The following is a 15,324-nucleotide window of genomic DNA, read 5'->3' on the forward strand; positions in this document are numbered from 1 at the left end:
GTCCTTACAATATTAAGGAGAGTATTTTATAACCTTAAGTGAGTACATTAAGATTTTAAAATCATATGAATCGGTAGAATTAAGTACGTCGAAGGAAGTAGAATATAAATCATGTTTGGGATGATTTCGCTACAATTGAGCTATACTTTGTTTAGTAATGAATTGAGGAGGAGCTATAGTACCCCTTAGATGATTAATGCAGTGTTATACAAGTGCCAAGAAGGTTCTATATGGATTGGAAGTCAAACGAATCGAAAAGAGTAACTTATCGGATGGGGACACTTTGACGGACCATTTGACGCACCGTAGAATATTTGACGGCTCATCAAATGATGGAGCACCACTGTATAAAGTTACAGTGAGCCATGTTAGGCTAGGCAGTTTGACGGTGGACTTTGACGGACTGTAGGAATTTTGACGGTCCGTCAAAGTGGGCGTAGGATTGCCCGACGGGATTTTAAGTTACGCTTTATATATTTCATTTCACCTCATTTGAGCATATTATTTCCCCAAATCAGATCCTTTAGCTCTCCAAAACCCTCTCTACAAGTTCATAAACTAATCCAAGCCAAAATCCAAGAAAATCAAGTGAATCAAAGAGAATCAAGTGCTAGGGAGCCCACTAGGGTTGGCGAAACTCAAGATTCCCTTCGGTGTTGGTGTTGGAGACTTCACTTTAGTGGAGTAAGCGGATCCCAGACTTGTTCTTGAATGATTAAGGTAAGCTTTTACATCTCTTGTGCATGGTTAAAATTGCTTGATTGTTGTACCATTTGGTTGAAGGAAGAAAAAGTGAAAATGGGGTTCAAGTATGAATTTGAGGATATTATGAGTTATAGATTAACTTGACTTGTGATTCTTGGCATGCTATGAGTATAATCTTGTTGTGGATGTTATCAATGATGGTGAGAAAGTATTGTATGTAAGTATATATGGTGTTGTGTTGTAGCTATTGTTCTGAATGATCATAAAAAAGGAGCTTTGGGGATTGGATGATGCTTAACTTGAATGAAGCCCCTTAATTATGGTATTGTTAATAATGTCATTGTTGTTGGGAGTTGTTTTGGGAATTGGTAGAAGTAAATGAAATAGGGGAAATGCTGCCCAATTTTCGCTAGCTCATGAATTGTTTTAGTTTGAACTTAAGAGTGTCGTGAAGACTTAACTTTGGTATGAATCCTGTTAAATATAGATTTCTCAAGCTTTGGAGGTGAACATTAAGTAGTTAAGAAGACATAAAGGTATGTAAGGCTAACCCTTCTTTCTTAAGGCATGATTCCAATGTTGTACATCTATTCATGAAATTCGCCATGTCTTCCATGACGTCTCCATTTCTAGAAGTACTAAAGCTCATAAGTCTTGATACTCTCATGATATTGTTGATCTCATCCTATGATAGTTGGCCCTCTAAGGAAAGATATAGTGATGATGATTTTAATGATACTTATGTACTCCTATGTATATATATATATATATATATGGCTATTTGGTAATACCGAGCTTACGTGGCCAAGTATGATATCTACTGTGTGCACACCACTATAGTTAGTTACGTATAATACCGAGCCTTGTTATGGTTGGGTATGGGCAACACCGAGCCTTGCCATCGCCGGGTATGGGTGACACCGAACTTTATGGTTGGGTATGCTACTATATATAAATATATATGTGTGTGTGTGTGTGTGTGTGTGTGTGTGTGTGTGTGTGTGTGTGTGTGTGTAATGGATGGTTTCCACTAGAAAAAGGGTAAGTGAATATGATAAACGTTGCAAGAGGTATATATGGCTCTACTACTTCATGACTCTTCTATCTCATATTATCCTTCATGTTATTATTATGTTACTGCTTATGTCTTACATACTTAGTACATTGTTCGTACTGACGTCCTTTTGTTTGTGGACGCTGCGTCATGCCCGCAGGTGGACAGGGAGATAGACTTGATCCTTAGGTTGCTTATCCAGGGACTGCTTAGAGGAGCTCCATTTGATTCAGAGCTGTAGCTGTTGGTACTATTTTTTTTTTATGTATATACCTATGGGCATGGGGGGGCCCTGTCCCGTCATTATGATGTTACCTACTATTTCTAGAGGCTCGTAGACAGTTGTGTATAGCTAGATGTCCCTTAGCCTTGTCGGCTCATATTTTGTATATCATTTTGATAGCCTTGTCGGCTTGCGTATATATATGTGGGCATAGTGTTGATGTTGATATAAAAGTGCCTTAGCCCGACGGAAATTATGTTATTGGTGCATAGAGATTATGAGTAGGCCATGTGGCTCACCTAGATATGATTGTAAAATTATGATGAGAGGTGCCCGGTGGGTTAGTTCCGGGTGCCCGTCATGGCCCTCCGGTTGGGTCGTGACATATACGCATATATATGTACAATGACATCATATACGCGCCACTGATTTGTTGGTTATTATGATGATGATGATGATGCCCACAGAGGCTTGATGGCGTTACACACATATATATGTACGACGGCATTATATTTACACACATATATATGTCCGACGGCATTACACACACACACACACACACATATATATATATATATATATATATATATATATTATACTCATGCATATTATGGCCCTGTTTGGCAATCCAAAGTTCAGGTTGGCTCCCTTATCTCCATGTTACATTGATGTCTTTACTTATGCTGTTATCTGCTTTACATACTCGGTACTTTATTCGTATGGACATCCCTTTGGCTGGTGGAGTTGCATTTCATGCATGCGGGTCCCGATAGACAGGTTGACAGTCCTCACCAGTAGGCTATTTTACTCAGCGGAGGTATTGGAGCACTCCCCTTGTTTGTCCTATTTTGGTATGATTTTGTATATAAATTACGGGAATGGCAAGGCCCTGTCCTGACCTTATGACGTTTATGTACTCTTAGAGACAGATGTCCTGCGTATAGATGTTTTGTACGGTCTTGTCGGCCTACGTTTTCGATCTACAGAAGATCATGGTGGCCTTGTCGGCCGGTATTCTCATGTACATATCTATCTATCTATATTATAGTAAAAGCATGAAGTCCCAAACTTAAAAGTTAAATTACATAAATACCCTTTTAAATATCTTAAATTTTTAATTCAGTAATAATTAAAATAAAAATACCAAATGAGGGGATGTAACTCTTCAGATAATTACAATGACCTTCAGGATAGCTTCTAAACAACTGATCCTATTGTTTTGTTTTATTTATTTTATTTCCAATCGTCACTTCCTTTCCGGATAAGAACATGCAAATAATTGGCTGGTAGAAAATAAATCAAAGTGAAAACTTTTGGAGAGACAAGGTAAGCGACGAGATTTAAATTTGGATGGATTATCATTCCCTTCTATTGCTGAATTCACTGAAAGAGAAGTCGACTATAAAGTATCATTCAAACCACCATAGGTCGGTGCTTATTGGCATAATCATTTTGTTAGTATGTAGATGAGTGGCGTTCTCTATTAAAGTGGCAATTCTTGGAGTGATGAGCCTTGGAAAATGCAGAAGAAAGTAATAAAAAGAGCCGCATATTCAAATTAAGAAAAGGATACCTTGAAGTCTTCAGCAAAGATGAATCTGTTCCAGTTGATTTAAATTAATACTTGGCTTTTGTGATATATTGTCACGACCCAAACCGGAGGGCCGCGACTGACACCCAAGACCCTACTCGGCTGAGTGCCATACTACCATTCCATCCATGAGTCACAACTTTTTGTGAACCTTTAATTTATGAAATGACGCTTCTGTCAAGTAAACAGGACAAACTTTTCAATAAAACTCTTTCGTCAAACTAGGGACTTCTCCCTTATCGTTAATTCGAAGAAAACCTTTAGTCGCAATAAAATCTTTAAAAACAAAGCATAAAAACACATCGACCTACATGGTCACTTTACAAAACGGTCGACAACTCGACGCACTATCCACAGGACACTGTCTGCAAAAGTCTCTAACATACACGATATACCATAACATAAGTACTTTGACTCGCAACGCTCCAAACTGAGATGGAGCTCACCAATCCAGCTGATAGCCTGGGAACATCGTCCTATAGCCAATGTCTTCTACTCATTTGTATACACCTGCGTGTCAAGAAACGCAGCGCCCCCAGGCAAAGGGACGTCAGTACGAATAATGTACCGAGTATGTAAGGCATATCTGAAACAATATATCTCAACTTGAGTAATAAGAAAGTAATAGACTCAATCTGTACCTGCAACCAACACTGCAAATTATGTACGCGTATATGAACTTTTAATGCATCATGAGTGTGTGTGTGTGTGTGTGTATATATATATATATATATATGTTTATGTATATGTATATATAATGCATGCCTTCGCCCTGGTCGCAGCCCCTTGGGGCATAATAGCATAATGGCCCCTTCGGGCAGCCCCTTCAGGTGTCATAATCATCGTATACCAGCTGATCAGGTGGTTTGTGTATATAACGCCTTAGCTCTTTTCACCTTCCCCATGAAATTATGTCGTGCATGTATGTAATATGCAAATGCATGAAAATCTTTGGAAACCATCAAAAGACTCCCTTCGGAGCAACTTTAGTTCAAAATGGGAACTTTTTCCCTTTTCTTAAAAATGGGAACTTCTTCCCCTTTTTATTTGTCTCCTTCGAGACTCAAAAATCAAATGTGAAATGCATAGGAATAAGGAAACCTTATGAATGTCCCTTTCGGGCATTAGACATCGTTATGAAAGCATACAACTTATGGATGCCCCTTCGGACTTAAGAAGTCAAGGAACTCAGGATATCCTACCTCTAAGAGTGGATTCATTATGGATATCATTACACTTCGCACTTGTCATAGATCATGCCAAAATAAAGGAAAGAATAGCCTTAACATACCTAGATAATCTCCTTCTCAATCCATAATAAAGCTTAACATAATCCTCTTGCATTTACAACAAGTGAAATGATACAGTCATCAACAAACAATGTCGCAACTATCATATCTTGCTAATATTATAACCTTCGGAAAATCGGGCAGCACCTCCCCTATTTATACTACATCCCAAAGACCACTAAGGGTCATCAAACAACGCAACAATAACAATCAATCAATCAATCAACAGTAGCAATAACAACATCATCAACACCAATAGGCTCCATAAAACATCCCACATGATGTTTCTTTAGTCTAATAATCGATTTATTAATTATATGATATTCCAACGGTTTTACTCTCGGTAGTAAATCCCAATTCGCAACAACAATACCAACTTCATTATCAACATCAGATACATATGAAAATAGCACCATAATTCTTTTTATAACTCCATAAACTCCATTCCATATCACAATTATATTCTAACTTCAAACCATAATATCTTCCATCTTTCTACACTAAAGCTTTCCAAAACAATTCCAAAACAATAAATGAAGTAGAGGGTCTTACCTTAGGATGGAGAATACACAAAATCCAAGCATAGTCTATGTTACACCCCTCGTCTTCGAAGTAGTAGAACCTATGTTTCCTAGCTGGGTATGCCCTTGGAATAGAGACTCGAGCCCGAGTTTGGAGATAAGAAGTGACTTACCCCATGTACAAGAGTATCAGTATGTGTTCCAGGTAATTTACAGAGCTAGAAGTTGAGCGAATCAAGTCGACGCGATCGGAACTGAACCAGAAAACCTGCAGGACACCAGTCATCGTAACGGGTCGTCGACATGTTCGACGGACCGTCGATGTGCGACGTCTATGGGATTCTGCAACCATGCATCTGCAGGCGCAGGTCGACGGACCATCGAAACGTCGACAGACCGTCGACCCGCTCGTCGAATCAGACCGCTATAGCCTTTTTGGCTTCCAAGTATAAATATGTGGGTCACAACTTCATTTCATATTTTCCTCCTTCCAAAAATTAGAAAACCCTAAAATATTCTCTTTCAATATTTTTCATCATATTAGTGAAGATTTGACAAGATCCGAACCCCGTAAACCCGAGATGGTGAAGAAGAAAAGTTTCTTCTAGGGTTTCTTCAAGTTGTGGAGTTTAGGGAGTTGAAGTTAAAGTGATTCTTGGGATTCTTGACCCCTTAAGGTATGTAAATGATTTCTACCTTTGTATTTAAGTTGAGTATCAAGAGTTATAGTGATTCTAAGTAAAGAGGGGGTAGTGGTGAAAGTGATAAGTTGATGAAAGACAAAATAGTAACTTAGGGTTATTTTAAGATATGATTGGGAATTAATTTGAATATATTTTGATACATAAGTGTTGTTATTGTTGTTATAGTTGGTATTAAAGTGAGTGAGGAGTTGAAGGGTTGTTAAGCTTATGATAGAAATGTTGTCTATAATTCGTTAAGCTCTCTATGCATCTAAAGGAGGTTAGTAAGTGAAGTGCATAGTCTAATGAAGGTCTATGTTATCTTAATAATAGATTTACATGTCGAGAAGGAGGAGTCGAACGATTTGATATACGTCAAGGTATGTTAAGGCTATCCCTTCCTTCTTTTGGCATGATCCTATGATATGATCTAATAAGCGAGTAAGTGAGTCCATATTACATTACTCTTAGAAGCATTAGAAGTATTTCGGTTTTTGACATTCATGCACCCCGTTATGATTATTCCTTCTGTTCATGGGTCCAGTTTTATGTATACAGTTATTCATGCATTACATTCATTTATATATATGTATGTTGACCCGTGACCAGAAGGCGTTATATAGGCAAGTATTATATGTATATGGGGTATGGAAAGGAGTAGGCGCTATATACGACGCATTACCACCTGATCAGTTGGTGCACTATGATGATGATATGAGAATCAGGTTGCAAGTACTGCAACAATGTATATGATGATGGCCGCAGAGAGGCCGATATGATATGAGAAAAGATACAGGTGTTATATATGCGCACATATCAGGAGTTATATATGCACATATATACAGATGTATGACATTTATCGATAGGCATGAGCATGCATATTATGTGCCCACTGAGGCGTTGTCAGTTGTACAGATTTATGTAGATTCAGGCAGATACTAGTTCATACAAGTACATGTAGTCAGTCATTTCAGCTTATGAGTTCAGATCCTATCCATGATTCTCATGTGTATATATATATATGATGTTGCTCTTGTGCTTTACATGCTCAGTACATTATCCGTACTGACTCCCCGTTGCTCAGGGGGTTGCGTTCATACCCGCAGGTACAGGGAGACAAACAGGTGGTCCAGCTTAGTAGGACCTCTAGATCTAGCAATGGTCAGTACGCTCCATTCGATCCGGAGCTATAGTTAGTTTTGGTATGCCCTTTTAGATGTGTATGCATATGGGTATGACGGGGCCCTGTCCCATCCTTTATACAGCTTTCGTTCCAGTAGAGGTCTGTAGACAGTTGTATGTATTAGTCAGATGATGTAGCCTTGTCGGTTTCTACTCTTTTGTGTACAGTATATGTAGAAGCCTAGCTGGCTTGCACTGTTCTTCCGCATGTTGTGTATATATATGTGCAGATTGTACAGAGTTCTGATGTTTCCCTCTTTATGAGATTAGTTGTGCCATTTATGGGCCTTTGATGTTCAGTATGATTCAGATATGAGTATAGGGGTGTTTGGCTGCTAGAGGACAGACTCTCGTCACGGCTCATCTGTTGGTTCATGACAGTCTATGCCTGTAAGATCAATACATCTTCAAGAACCATAAGTTAGTTCCCTTGATATACCTTTCTAAATCTTCAACTAAGATCCTTAATTAATTTGGTTATGGAAACTTTGTTTGGAGCTCTTGGAAGTTCATAGTTTTTTCTACAACTTTGGTGAGCTTCTTCATCTGATTTTTGGTGAAAAAATGGGGTTTTGCCCCTTTTATAAGGTTCTAAATTCCGCGGGGGGGGGGGGGGGGGGGGGGTCACTGTAGCAATACTGTAGCAAGTTGGTTACTGTAGCATGTGTTTCTGCTGTGTCAGCCTAACTTGTGACGTCCATAATTATCTACTCCAATGTTGTATCGATGAGCGGTTTGTTGTGTTAGAAACTAGACTCGATGAACTTCGTTTTAAGATTTTGAAACACCTTAAAACTCCTCATATACCTGGAGATATACCCCTCCAAAGTTGACCCAAAATTCTGTACACTTTTTTCAAATTTTTGACAAACTTATTTTCTTCGACTTTCTTGATCCCGGAATCTTCCGAAACTCTCCATACATGATATTTATCATTAATAATACTTGATAATGGTCATGTCCTTTGGCTCCAAGGTTGTCCTTCCCGGTTACGACTTACAAGATCATAATTCATCCTTTACTTAAACAATATACTTAATAATGCTTCGCTCCTCACAATCCAAAGTTGTTTTACCTAGCCATAGCTTGACATACTTACATTCAAAATTAACCAGTACTTCTCGGAGGTATGGGGTGTAACATATAGTCTCAATTTATAAAGGTATTACACCCATAATATGTTTACCTCTATATCATACTTTATGGAATGCAATTTTAATAAATTAATTTCTTCTTCTTTAATAATAAGGGAATTTTGGAATATCAATTATTCATATTAATAATATGTTAATCAATCCAACAATTTAAAAAATAACAAATCTCCAAATTTCGGAACGTATATTTTTTTGCATTTAGCGAAATTTTACTTATGATACAACTATTGTATTAGAAGTCATGGCTTGCAACACTCTTGAGACTTTAAACTTTATTGCTTTCAATTACAAAGTTAGTTTATATTTTCTAATCATTTCCTTTGTAGTTTGTACCTTAGTTGCTCAAGGGAGATGATCTTATTATTTTCTTAAGTAACTGCATATTTTCTAATTGTAAGTTTATATTCATATCCATATAAATATTTTCCTATGCTACTCTCTTTTCCCAAAAATAAATGATACATTTAAGAATAAAGTAAAATGCTGGAGTGATATTATTTATGACTTAGAGCCTGTTTGGATGGGCTTATGCCTATAAGCTGTTTCCAGCTTATAAGCTAAAAAAAATAAGTTGGGATAGTCTAACTTATTGTTTTGGCTTATAAGTTGTTTTCAGCTTATAAGCTGCTTTAGATAAGCTAAGTCAAATGGACCATATTATATTTTTGAGCTTATTTTAAGCACAAAATGACTTTAAGCTGGCCAGCCAAACACTCAAAAAAGTTGAAAACAGCTTATAAGCAACTTATAAGCCAATCCAAACGGGCTCTTACTTGCATGTGCATAGGTAACTTTCTACAAATATTTACACGATATACATGTTTTCTAAATATATATATAATGTAATCTGATAAATTGATTCATATTTATGTGTAGATTTTTATTATAGGTTCAACGCGAAAATTACATACACAAAACAAAGATGCACCAGTCTTGAAAAAACTACTACTCCTAAGAGAGTGAACATGATAAATAATAATGCAACTTGTGTTAATGGTAACAGAAAAAAAATGTTTATTACAAGTGAAGGTAAGATGTACTAAAAAGGTCTTTTCGCATTTCATAAAAAAAGAGTTATCAATTTGGTCATCTACTCAGTTTTTCTCACGACCCAAGCTGATGAGTCATGACGAGTGCCCGACCTCTACAGACCAAGCACCCCTAAACTCGTACCTGGATCTCACTGAGCAACAGGGTGGCCCGTATATAGATTATAACTAAGCTATACTGACTCTTGTAAGTATAACACCTCGGACTCTGCATCAAGAGTGTATATATATATATATATATATATATATATATATATATATATATATATATATACACTCTTGATGCAGAGTCCGAGGTGTTAAACTTACAAAAGTCAGCGTATGTAGCAGCCTAGTCGGCTTGCACTGTTATCCTCAGTACGTATGTATATATATATATATACATACGTACTGAGGATAACAGTGCAAGCCGACTAGGCCGCTACATACGTTGTAGAACAAAAATGAGAGCCGGCAAGGCTACATAACATCCCAACTACATACAACTGTCTACAGACCTCTATGGAACACGAGTTGTAGAAAGAACAGGAAAAGGCCCCGTCATACCCATATATATATATATATCAAAATAGCATACCCAAATGGACTGCAGCTCCGAACCAAGTGGAGCGCACTAACTGCAGCTGAGTGGAAGACCTACTGAGCTGGATCGCCTGTCTGGCTATCTGAACCTGCGGGCATGAACACAGTGCCCCGCAGAAAAAAGGACATCAATATGAAACAATGTACCGAGTACGTAAGGTAAACAATGACTGGAACTGAACTGAAAACAATACAATCTCGAGGGCAAAGAATTCCCAAAATATCTCCTTGATTTGTCTCATATGAAATGCAATGCAATAATATCATATGTCTCACTGACCAAGTGGCCAGGCAACTGTAAAATCTCACTGACCCGTCAGCCAGGCAAAAATAAAATGTCTCACTGACCAAGTGGCTAGGCAACTGTCTCACTGACCCGTAGGCCAGGCATATATGTCTCACTGACCCGTAGGCCAGGCATATCTGTCTCACTGACCAAGTGGCCAGGCTACAGACAATATTTCACTGACCAAGTGGCCAGGCTAAAGAAAATATCTCACTGACCAAGTGGCCAGTCTAAAGAAAATATCTCACTGACCAAGTGGTCAGGCTAAAAAAAATATATGTATATCATGAAGTATATCATGCATATGCTGAAAAATACTGATACTATGACATACCTCTTATGTCTCTCTATGAGCTCATGGACATAGGGAGGGGATATGGCCTCTCAGAAAGAATAACATAACGCTCGGAAACTATGCGACAATATGACAAGCTCTACTTTGACAAATCTCTAGCCATAAGATTCATTACGCTCTTACCTTATATGGAATCATGCAGGGAAAAGAAGGAACAGCCTTAACATACCTGGAGCATACTTCTCGACTTTCCAACCTACTTCTTGTCTTTCAATCTACATAAGATCATTTCTAGTCACGTAATCTACATATAAAACCATTCATAATATTTTTAGGCTCATCGTCATATGCTTTTCTTAAGCCTTGAAATTAAATCCTCTTAGAATCTGCCGAAATTCGGGCAATATCTCCTCTGTTTATATCCCTAGCTTGAAATCACAATACCAACAAAACAAAAATAATAGCAACACTAATATCAACAACATCATCATCAATACCAATATACTCAATAAAACATCGCACATGATATTCACCCAATTTCTCAACCAATCAATCAACTTTATGAAGCTTTATCAACTAAATCTCCATAATACGATTCATAACATCAATATTAAAGAATATCCTTACCTCAATCAAGGTTAGAAGAACTTGAAATATTATTTGTCTTCGATAGATTCCTTCGTCCCGTCAATATTTGATATTTAGAACAAGAACTACAAAACCCTACACGTTTCCCGAGCCTCGTATATAGTCCCGCTACTTTAATTCACTCACAAAATGATCATTTAAGGTTCCTTTGGTCTCTTAGATGGTTTTTGGTGAAAATGAGTGAATAAATAAGGCCTTAAGACCAGATTTTAGGCTTATATAGGAGTTGAAAGTCGGTTACCACCGACTTAAAATTAACCCTGTGCGATCACGCTGGGAAGTGGCGCGTTCGCGCTGGCTTGTCTGGCACCCTTCTGCGCGTTTGTGCCTAGTGGTGGCGCATTCGCGCTGACCAAATTTCTGGCCTGCCAACCGGACTTGTAATGTCCATAGCTCTTTACTCCGATGCCGTATCGACAAGCGGTTTGTTGCGTTGGAAACTAGACTTCATGAACTTCAACTTAGCAGGTTGATTTCCTTCAAAAATCTTCATATGCTAAAAGATATTTTTTTCAAAAAGTTGGTTCATACTTTGTCGTTCAAAGTAACGCTCATCGTCTTCCAAATCCATACTAACTCAACTTCTTCAACTTATTTCCTTATAGGACCTCCCGGTATTCCTTATGTACATCCTTTACTCCTAGAATATACTAACTAATGCTCCGCTCCTTATTCCAGAATTTTTTTACTTAGCCGTAGTTCAACATTCTTACGTTAAAATTGATAAGTGCTTCTCCGGAAGTACGAGGTGTAACATCTTTCCCCCTTTAGGAACATTCATCCTCGAATGTTGAAGTAGAACTCGTCTTGATATTGATGTCAATATTCTCACCTGCATCTGTTGGTATTTACTTTACTTATTTGCAGTTTTACTTACGTATTCGGAACCGAACTTATTCGAACTACGCAACTTATGATCCTCCTCGCGGTTCCTTGGAGGCGATATACCTTGCGTTAATAAACAAGCAATAACATGGTTTCTTCTTAACATATACAGTTCGGCCTCGTGCAATTACTAGCTCATCGTCTTTACGTACATGTAGACTTTATATTCATGGTTTCACAATTCCTTTGGTATTTCTTTATTACTGTTGCTTTACTACCAATAGGTGTATTTTCGAGTTCACTGATTTATTTTTATTTTGGTTAACTGAGAAATTTTCATTCAACGAAGGATAAAAATTACAAAGCAATTAACTCCTTTTTGGACTATTGAGTTAGTTCTCATCAATATATGCCTATACATGTTCGAATTTGTTACTCTCTACATAATTATAAACATACGAATTACAGAGTATATCATATCCATATCCCTCCCTACAAGCTATTGTATTGTGTCTTCTCTTTCTTCATGTCGGGTATCCCTTGAGTCTTTCTAGCTGAGCCTTCCATTTTTCTTGTTGCTACCCTGCAATATGAATTTGTACAGCAATCTCTCTCAGCAACTGTCTGCTTGGTTTAGCACATTTCTGAAACCTTCTGTTGTTCCTTTCAATCCAGGTGTGGTACACAGCTGCAGCAAAAACAAACCCTAATATCCCTGCTCTTGGTCTACTATTCCTGAGTTGGTCCTGGAGCCATGTTATCTCAATGTCCTAGTTGCCTGGTTGCCTTTGTACATTCAGCCATTTCAAAAGAGCACCCTATATATGTCTAGAGTAAGTGCAGTTAAAGAACAGGGGTTCAGGATTTTCCTCAAGCCTGGAATCACAGAGTACACAATCTTTGTGTACTTCTATTACCCATTTAGCTAATCTGTCCATAGTTGAGAGTTTGTGGTGTAGTGCAATCCATAGTATAAAGTGATGCCTAGGCAAGGGTCCCTTCACTAGTATAAGATTCCTCCATGTAGCCTTTTGATATTGAGGGAGCATAACCCCATAAGCTTTCTTGATGCTTTAATTCCCTTGAGCTGTCATAGGTTGCAAAGCTTGAATTATGTCTGCTTGCCCTTGAATCCATTTCTAGCCTCAAATATCTTCCTAACTATCCAGCAAGGTTGTTTTGGTATTGGCATAGTAGTAAGATTTTGCCTCTTAATATAGAATGAATGGATCCACAAAACCCAAAGTTTATCCTTTTTCATAGCCAATGCCCACAATAACTTGCTAATGGCAGCTTTGTTCCAAGTCAGTAAATCTAGCACATTTAATCCCCCAGCTGATTTTGGTCTCCATATCATATCCCAAGCTACAAGGGCCTTTTTAGAACAATCACTCCCTGTCTATAAAAAAGTCCTACAAAGTGTGGTAACCATAGAAATGACATTTTGGGGAGTAGGAAGACTTAGGTTCAATATGTCTACATTTCAAATAAGACACTCTTGACCAATTGAAGTCTGCCACTATAAGATAAGAATTTAGTAGACCAACATTTGACTCTTGTAATTATCCTTTCCACCAAAGGCAGGCACTGGTTAATAGTTAATTTCCTAGAAGACAATGGGACTCCTAAGTATTTGAATGGCAAATCACCAGTAGTCAAGTGCAACTCCTCTAGGATCTGAGCCTTGAATAGATCAGTCACCCCAGCTATATACAAGCTGTTTTTTTCCATATTGGCATGAAGCCCAGATACATCAAAGAAATGTTGGAATGCTTGGAATAAGAGATGAATGGAAGTTGCATCTGCCCTACAGCACATCAATAGATCATCAACAAAACAAATATGAAATAAGTTCAACTTGGCACATCTTGGGTGGTATTTGAACTAGGGGTTCTGTTTTAGTTGTTGAAATGATCTATGTAAATAATCCATAGCTGATACAAAGAGGTAAGGAGACATTGGGTCTCCTTGTCTCAAGCCTTTCTTAGCTTTAAAAGCAGGTGTTAAGCCTCTATTGATAAGTAGGGAATAAGAAACTGTTATCACACACTCCATTATCAGTTCAACTAGTGCATAAGGAAACCCAAACTCTAGGAGAAGCATTTTCAAGAAAGGCCACTCTACTGAGTCATAAGCCTTTCTAATATCTACTTTTATAATGCACCATGTTGATACCCCTTTCTATGTATAGCCTTTCACCAGCTCATGTGCTATCAGCACATTGTCTAGTATGCTCCTCCCTTTAATGAAAGCAGATTGGGAGGAACTAACTAGACTATCCACCACCTTCTTGAGTTTAGCAGTTATGATCTTGGATATTATCTTGTAGACAGTTGAACAGCAAGCTATTGGTCTATATTCCTTCACATAATTATGGGCTGAGACCTTAGGGACCAATGTCACAGTTATAGTATTCACACTCTTAAGCAGCTTGCCTGTGCTAAAGAATTGTAGTACTGTTGCTGTCACTTCTTCTCCTATAGTATCCCAGTGTAGCTTGAAAAATTCTGCAGGAAACCCATCTACCCCTGGAGCTTTATCAACAGGCAGATCATGTACAGCTTTTTCCAGATCAGTTCTTGTCACTGGTTGCAGAAGTAATTGTTGTTGTTCCATTGTAAGGCACCTTCCTACCCTTACTAAATCAATATTTAAGCATGGCAGTTGAGGAGCTGCTTGTCCCGGGAGTTTATGGAAGAAGTTAATGAATTCTTGCTGTACTAGAGTTGGATCAGTGAGCTTTACTCCTTGTTCATTGTATATAGATGAGATCCTATTCCTTGACTGTCTAGCCTTCAAATGAGCAAAGAAGTATTTTGAATTTTTGTCCCTATGTTTGATCCGAATTGCCCTGGATTTCTGTCTAAGTATCTTCTCATTCACCTCCTCCCATTTCTCTAGCTGTCCTGCAGCTTCTCTTTCAGCATCAATAAGTTGCTGGTTGAATAGATCATGTGACATAGCCTCTTGTATAGAGTCAAGGTCCTGTTTTATTTGAACAAGTTTCTAATCCACTAAGTTATACTCCCTTTGTATAGTTCTAGTCTGGTGTTCTATGGATTGCAATTTCTTCCATATACTAAACATGGCCACACCTTGCACCTGTTGTCCCCAGATATTATCCACCATTTGTTTAAAGTTGCTCTGCTGATTGACCATAATTAGTAGCCTAAATGGTCTCCTGAGTTGGAACTATGCTACTGATGTTGTGATATAGATAGAGGAGTGATCTGAGCA

At 38.0% G+C, this 15,324-nt stretch overlaps 1 protein-coding gene across 1 annotated transcript; it reads right to left on the reverse strand.

Moving 5' to 3' along the window:
- Window positions 1-12,665: 12,665 nt before the first annotated feature.
- Window positions 12,666-14,142, reverse strand: LOC132630782 (uncharacterized). The gene is made up of 4 exons (XM_060346371.1): window positions 14,045-14,142; window positions 13,591-13,894; window positions 13,328-13,486; window positions 12,666-12,833 (listed from the first exon to the last, which is right to left on the reverse strand). The coding sequence occupies exons 1-4, from the start codon at window positions 14,140-14,142 to the stop codon at window positions 12,666-12,668; spliced, it is 729 nt and encodes a 242-aa protein (XP_060202354.1).
- Window positions 14,143-15,324: the final 1,182 nt, after the last annotated feature.

Source organism: Lycium barbarum, chromosome 3, assembly GCF_019175385.1.
Source record: "Lycium barbarum isolate Lr01 chromosome 3, ASM1917538v2, whole genome shotgun sequence".
Lineage (NCBI taxonomy): Eukaryota > Viridiplantae > Streptophyta > Magnoliopsida > Solanales > Solanaceae > Lycium > Lycium barbarum.

What these genes read in the sequence shown, in the direction of transcription:
- LOC132630782 (XM_060346371.1), bottom strand. Translation starts at nt 14,142, where the DNA reads ATGGAGTGTGTGATAACAGTTTCTTATTCCCTACTTATCAATAGAGGC. An exon ending in TTGAGACAAGGAGACCCAAT is followed by an intron (nt 13,895 to 14,044) that starts GTCTCCTTACCT and finishes GATGTGCTGTAG; the next exon opens with GGCAGATGCAACTTCCATTC. An exon ending in TGAAAAAGGATAAACTTTGG is followed by an intron (nt 12,834 to 13,327) that starts GTTTTGTGGATC and finishes ACATGGCTCCAG; the next exon opens with GACCAACTCAGGAATAGTAG.